The sequence below is a fragment of the Littorina saxatilis genome, linkage group LG16 (assembly GCF_037325665.1).
Source record: "Littorina saxatilis isolate snail1 linkage group LG16, US_GU_Lsax_2.0, whole genome shotgun sequence".
In the NCBI taxonomy this organism is placed as follows: Eukaryota; Metazoa; Mollusca; class Gastropoda; order Littorinimorpha; family Littorinidae; genus Littorina; species Littorina saxatilis.
Genome location: NC_090260.1, coordinates 51,592,270 through 51,599,769, shown reverse-complemented (window position 1 = coordinate 51,599,769; position 7,500 = coordinate 51,592,270). Strand labels below are relative to the sequence as shown.

General features: G+C 40.6%; 2 protein-coding genes across 4 annotated transcripts in view; one reads left to right on the top strand and one right to left on the bottom strand.

Annotated features, from left to right (window-relative positions):
• Window positions 1-587: 587 nt before the first annotated feature.
• Window positions 588-7,500, top strand: part of LOC138951188 (uncharacterized) — a 433,764-nt gene continuing 426,851 nt past the window's right edge. Inside the window, exon 1 of the mRNA XM_070322831.1 lies at window positions 588-612. The gene's annotated coding sequence lies outside the window, so the exon portion shown is untranslated. The remainder of the gene's footprint in view (window positions 613-7,500) is intronic.
• LOC138951186 (uncharacterized) overlaps window positions 5,485-7,500 on the bottom strand; it is a 71,781-nt gene continuing 69,765 nt past the window's right edge. For all 3 annotated transcript variants that reach the window (XM_070322820.1, XM_070322821.1, XM_070322822.1), the window contains exon 9: window positions 5,485-7,283. In XM_070322820.1, coding sequence (XP_070178921.1) covers window positions 7,182-7,283 — 102 coding nt within the window. In that variant the 3' untranslated portion in view covers window positions 5,485-7,181. The remainder of the gene's footprint in view (window positions 7,284-7,500) is intronic.

Genomic DNA, 7,500 nt, shown 5'->3' with positions numbered 1-7,500 from the left:
TGTATGTGTGTGTGTGTGTATGGGTGTGTGTGTGTGTGTGTGTATGATTGGCTTAGAAGTACAACTGAGAGGTGCACTTGCTTAACCAGAAAACAAATCTTTGATGTCCCAGTTCACAGAGAATCAGCCAACCCACAGATCAACCAACCAAACAGCCATTAAATGAATAAATGAATCCATCCATTCATCCATAAATCAGACTCAATACACCAATTGATCAATCAAGTGTGAGGTATGTGAGGTACAAGCGGTGTTTGAAGAAAAGAGTCCTGTGTTTGCATAACTTTCAAGAGATGGTGAAAACAAGTGTTGAATCTGTCGCTGAGAGTGCAACACTCTTCATTTTTTTAATCATAAAACAAGAGGCGAAGCCTTCAAGGCTCCCGTAAGAAATCAACAAACAGTAACATAACACAAACTCACTCACTATGTAACACACAAACACACACACACACACACACACACACAAACACACACACACACACACACACACACGCACACACACACACACAGTTAAAACTAACGCATCATATCAACTCGCCTGGTTCTTAAAATAATTCTGACGGTCAACACAGCCAGAAATGCCAACAAAGACAAGAAAGCTGTTGCAAGGTAAGCTTACCAAACGTTACATAGCGAATCATATGATAGTGCGTAAACAGCAAACAGTAGATCTACAATCAAAGAGAGGATCGAGTCTGGAATGAAACGCGATGCAGATCTAGCATTCAAAAACTGTCTTTCACGTTCAAGGAAGTTGTTGCAAAGTACTTAAGACTAGATCAACTCATTTCACTAGAGGTGACTGCCTAGCACTGTGTTTGACAGCCGTGTCTGCTGAAATAAAAAGAAATTAAAACAAAACGGATTAACAGTAGGTGACACGTTATCAGAGTGGGAGACACTAGACAGTCTGTCTCTGAACTTACCGGGATACGGCTGCAAGATCGACACTGACTGCCGCGCTTTCGACAGCTCTTCCTCGCGTGGACATTGGAAACACGCTGTGCAGATCAAATTGTAGGAAATCTCCCTTTGGTATCTTCTTTATTTACTTTTCTGGAGCTTAGAAACCGAACAACATGAAATCGTCTTCCCCGGCGAATCGGCGAGGTGAGAACTGGACCACAATCCTTCGCGCGACCCCTGACCTGATCTTGACACCTGACCTGCCGTCTACATGCCAAACACGACACAAATCAGTCAACTGCTTGTACCCCTTCAAAACCCCCCACCACCCGTTTTCTTTGGATACACGCTTTAACTACACACATGCCGACACAATGTTGATCATTGCTTCAATAATTTGAAGATGGTGCTTGAAAATTAACCACGTGAAACGAGTATTTCGGTGTTTAGCCAAAAATGTTAAAGTTTCTACCACAGACATACACACATACATACATACATACGCACGCACGCACAGACAGACAAAGTTTACCATCGCATAGGCTACACTTACGTGAGCCAAAAACACTTTTGCTGTTAGTTATTTCTATGATCTGATTAGTTAGCCTTTATCGTGAAGCCTTCTCATTGTTGCAATTGTTTTTTAGTGTTCGACATTGCAGGCTTCTTGACATGCACCGGGGACTTTGTCATTTCCGGTTTACCCGTTTTCTATATCCGTACGTGACTTATTGGAAAAACTCAAGAAACCTTAGGCCAACAAAAATAAATAGGTGTGGTTAAGGTAACATAGCCACACACAAAAAATAGGGTAGGAAGGTAGGCAATCACTTTTTTTTATTTTTACTTTTTTTTTCTATAATAGCAGAGCAACCAAGCGTGTAGCACTCGCAACCGAAGAAGATGCTGCCATTTTTGTCATGGCAAGCGTCTGTTGGCCTTTTTTAGTAGAAGGAGTTATTTCCCTTGCATCGTCTGTCGTCTGCATGACGACTCGAGCGCTTTCGCTTTCATTGCGTTTTCTGCACTCGTTTTCTTGTTTTCTTTTTTTGTGGGGGGAGGGGGGGACAAATGTAATAAAAAGTTATAGGGTCGGCCCCTAAAAATAGGGTAGGTCGGGTTACCGTAACCACATCTATTTTTTTTTTTTAGGCCTTGCCGGCGCAATGAGAATAATGTTTCCAGTATTCGCAGAGCCTTGCAACTGTGCAGTGTAGCCAGACGTGGAGGCAATAAACATGGCGCGGCCATCACGGTTTAAGGCCGTTGCCAAGGGAACGACGAATCGGGACACACGGTGGTCGACCTTGCGACGAGATTCCACACAGGTCAGCACTTCCGGCATTGCCACCGCTCTGGTTGGAAAAAAATAATTACAAATACACACACACACACATTCACATTCACACTCACACGCACGCACGACAGAGAGAGACAGACAGAGACAGACAGACAGACAGAGACAGAGAGAGACAGAACTTTGAACTTTGAACTTTATGTATTTATCGAGGGTAACAGAATAAGCAAAGTATACATGCTTTTTTTCATCCCGCCCTCGCCCATTGAGGGTACATGTAACTCGATTAATAAAAATTGTAATTCAATCAAGTTTGCGTTTTAATGAAACAGATCCTGTGATTGGTCAGAATGTCCCAACTCATTAAAAATTACCGGTCATTAATTACACATTACCATGCTTCCATTTGAAACTTCGAGGTCTTCATCGGGGATTGACGCCCGACCAAAGGTAATTGAAGCCCGACGGAGCGAAGCGACGGAGGGAGGGCGTCAATTAGACTTTGGGAGGGCGTCAATCCACGATGAAGACCGAGAAGTTTCAAATGGAAGCGTGTTAATGTTATTGTAATTCAATCTGACGACGATCTCTTTCCTGCTTTCATGCGATGGTAAACAGACAGAATTGGTTCTATGACCGGTAATTTTTAATGAGTTGGGGCATTCTGACCAATCACAGGATCTGTTTCATTAAAACGCAAACTTGATTGAATTACAATTGTCGATAACCACTCGCTAAAAAATCCATCAACAACCTGCTGGCGAGGCGCATTGATACAGCCTCAACTAGTCTCGGTTAGCTTTGAGGGTCATTTTACAAGAAGGAATTATGAAGGCCAACGAAATACCGAGACCATAAGGTATGCGAAGTGATGGCTCAGGGGTAAGATAAACCACGCAAAAATAAATTCTTGGGAGGACATGCACCCAGCGTATGAAAAGCAATCCAGAAGGTTTGTGTCGATCCCTTCATGTTTGTGTCGGTCTCTTCATGTTTGTGTCGATCTCTTCATGTTTGTGTCGATCTCTTCATGTTTGTGTCGGTCTCTTCATGTTTGTGTCGATCTCTTCATGTTTGTGTCGATCTCTTCATGTTTGTGTCGATCTCTTCATGTTTGTGTCGATCCCTTCATGTTTGTGTCGATCCCTTCATGTTTGTGTCGATCTCTTCGTGTTTGTGTCGATCCCTTCATGTTTGTGTCGATCTCTTCATGTTTGTGTCGATCTCTTCATGTTTGTGTCGGTCTCTTCATGTTTGTGTCGATCTCTTCATGTTTGTGTCGATCTCTTCATGTTTGTGTCGGTCTTTTCATGTTTGTGTCGGTCTCTTCATGTTTGTATCGATCTCTTCATGTTTGTGTCGGTCTCTTCATGTTTGTGTCGATCTCTTCATGTTTGTGTCGGTCTCTTCATGTTTGTGTCGATCTCTTCATGTTTGTATCGATCTCTTCATGTTTGTGTCGATCTCTTCATGTTTGTGTCGATCCGGCTCTTCATGTTTGTGTCGATCTCTTCATGTTTGTGTCGATCTCTTCATGTTTGTGTCGATCTCTTCATGTTTGTGTCGATCTCTTCATGTTTGTGTCGATCTCTTCATGTTTGTGTCGATCTCTTCATGTTTGTGTCGATCTCTTCATGTTTGTGTCGATCTCTTCATGTTTGTGTCGATCTCTTCATGTTTGTGTCGATCTCTTCATGTTTGTGTCGATCTCTTCATGTTTGTGTCGATCTCTTCATGTTTGTGTCGATCTCTTCATGTTTGTGTCGATCTCTTCATGTTTGTGTCGAGTCTTCATGTTTGTGTCAATCTCTTCATGTTTGTGTCAATCTCTTCATGTTTGTGTCGATCTCTTCATGTTTGTGTCAATCTCTTCATGTTTGTGTCAATCTCTTCATGTTTGTGTCAATCTCTTCATGTTTGTGTCGATCTCTTCATGTTTGTGTCGATCTCTTCATGTTTGTGTCGATCTCTTCATGTTTGTGTCGATCTCTTCATGTTTGTGTCGGTCTCTTCATGTTTGTGTCGATCTCTTCATGTTTGTGTCGATCTCTTCATGTTTGTGTCGATCTCTTCGTGTTTGTGTCGATCTCTTCATGTTTGTGTCGATCTCTTCATGTTTGTGTCGATCTCTTCATGTTTGTGTCGATCTCTTCATGTTTGTGTCGATCTCTTCATGTTTGTGTCGATCTCTTCATGTTTGTGTCGATCTCTTCATGTTTGTGTCAATCTCTTCGTGTTTGTGTCGATCTCTTCATGTTTGTGTCGATCTCTTCATGTTTGTATCGATCTCTTCATGTTTATTGTGTCGGTCTCTTCATGTACTGCTTATCTGTCGCGTTTAGCACGACAGGTGTCTCTAGTGCCACTGTGGAACTGCTGTCTGATCTTGTCTTTGTACCCGAGTCAAAACATTGGTGATAGTGGTTGTGTTAATATGAGCGTGCGTGCGTGCGTGCGTGCGTGTGTATGTGAGCGTGCGTGTGTGTGTGTGCGTATGCGTGCCTACGTGCGTGTGTGTGCGTGTGTATATGCGTGCGTGCGTGCGTGCATGTTTGTGTGCGTGCGTTTTTATGTGTATTTGCGTGCGTGCGTGACTCCGTGCGTGCGTGCGGTGCGTGCGTGCGTTGGTTTGTTCGAAGAAAAGAAACAAAAAGTTTTATCAAGCAGCAAACCAATTCATCAAAACAGCAAAAGCAAAAGAGAAACAATAAAAAAACAATAAAAAAACAACAACACCGAAAACCAAACTGACAATACAAAACCCTGAAGCAAAATTATGAAATCTTTATCAATGAAATGAACTGAAAGAAACGAGGGAGGCGCACATAGACACGGAAGGAGAGAGTAGCTACGCCCTTCAAAACAAACAATACAAAAGATATTGACGGACAGAAGAACATAAACAATGAACAACCACCGAAAACATGCATGTTGGCCTACACAAATAAATGAAATAAACAAAATAATTAAGAAAATAAACATTATACAGTGCTACGAACAAGAAAATAAACATTATACAGTGCTACGAACAAGAAAATAAACATTATACAGTGCTACGAACAAGAAAATAAACATTATACAGTGCTACGAACAAGAAAATAAACATTATACAGTGCTACGAACAAGAAAATAAACATTATACAGTGCTACGAACAAGAAAATAAACATTATACAGTGCTACGAACAAGAAAATAAACATTATACAGTGCTACGAACAAGAAAATAAACATTATACAGTGCTACGAACAAGAAAATAAACACTATACAGTGCTACGAACAAGAAAATAAACATTATACAGTGCTACGAACAAGAAAAAAAACTAGTAACGACACGATCTCAAGCAAATGAGTATGTAGCGATAGAACAATTGATTTTCACTCTTTGAGCCACGTGACGTCAGAGTCCGACAATAACTCTCGGCTAGCCGAAAGTACAACAGATTGCATGTTTGTGTGCGTTCAATTTGTAAAAAAAATAAATAACAGTAACTCTAACTGAAATCGATCGAAACATAAATGTTATTGGAATATTTGACAAAATGATGACTTTTTGCACAGATCTCGACAGTCATTGTTCACCTCGACCGCTGGAACAGAGCAACACTGACTAGCGATCAGTACCCAATATTGACGGACTGTGTGATGATATCTTCTGCTATGGTCTGTTGAGACAGTGATATCAAAATCGAGACTGGAGGTCGAGATTTTGATATCACTGTCGAAACAGACAAATAGCAGAAGATATCATCACACAGTCAGTCAATGTTAGATATATTGCTAATTCTCTGGACATTTTGTATTTACTGTAAAGAAATTACAAAAGTATTTGTCTCAGTTTTGGCTGTTCCATATCCCTCCCTCTGATTATTATTTCTGTTTGTTCACTCTTTTCTTGTACTTTTCAGAATTTCAAAATATCTTTTCTTTCAAAAAGTCTTTAGTCACTTGCTCAACTAAATTCTGGGATCATTACATTTTCATATATATTTGTTTGTTTTTAAATTTAGGTGTTTTTGTTTTTGAAGTGGGGAAGCAATAAAGAGGTCGTCAATATCAAAACTGATATCGACGGAAATGTCGTCGATATCACTTTTACAATGAGCTCAGTTTTGCCCAATTGACCAATGGAAATCCACGTTACATATGAAATAGCAATATTGTAAAATGTTATATTTTGGAGAGAAAAATAAAAGAAATAAGGTATAATATTCCGTGACGAAGAGAATCATCAAGTTAGCCGAGAAAGGTGTCATTCCCTGTAACAGCCTTGAGAGATCTGTATCGATGTGCAGCAGGTCCGTACGGTGTACCGGAAGGGAGGGTTGTTTAACTATGTCGGCTCACTAGTGCCAAAACCTTGAGGTTACAAATATCACGTGGACATTAGTAATTTACACGTGTTCTGTTTAACTCACACTGGTTGTGTTAACTGACAGTGTTGACGACTAATTGCCAGTGGTGTCCTCGGCTTACCAGCGCCAAAACCATAATTAAACACGAACACCTGATAATTACACATCAACACTTGATATTTAAGTATGATCACTGCACTTGCTAATCACAATTTTCTCGTGAAAGTTAAGTATGATCACTTGCTAATCACAATTTTCACGTGAAAGTTAAGTATGATCACTTGCTAATCACAATTTTCACGTGAAAGTTAAGTATGATCACTTGCTAATCACAATTTTCACGTGAAAGTTAAGTATGATCACTTGCTAATCACAATTTTCACGTGAAAGTTAAGCATGATCACTTGCTAATCACAATCTTAACGTGAACATTGATATTTTTTGTTCTGGCTCACTTCCAGACGGATTACTTGAACCTTTTATCATTACCTTGGGAAGAAAATTAGTAATTTTCACCACATAATTGTTCCTTTCGCGTAAACATTTCAATGATGTGGTTTTGGCGTTAGTAAGCCGTCATATGTAACCGCAACCAAGGTTTCAAGGTGTCAAGGTCATGCCGGTCAGTTGAGGGTGACCGTGACCTTGGTTGGCTTGTGGCCGGTGTCAGGGGCTTGTCCAAACCAGTTGTCCAGCACTGCCGGGGCTTCGGCCTTCTCTCTCGCCTGGTCAACGACACACAAACTTAAACAATAACAACTAAAAAGACCAAACGATACTGTACTCACGTGTGTGACGAAGACGATACGAATAACAAAGCACGACGTCTTTATCACGGGGGCCTTCCTCAGGCACAAAACAGAGAAGAAAAACACAGACGACAGAACAGAAAGAAGATCTACAAATTAACGATTCACATTCAATAAACAAGAAAGGTAGTTT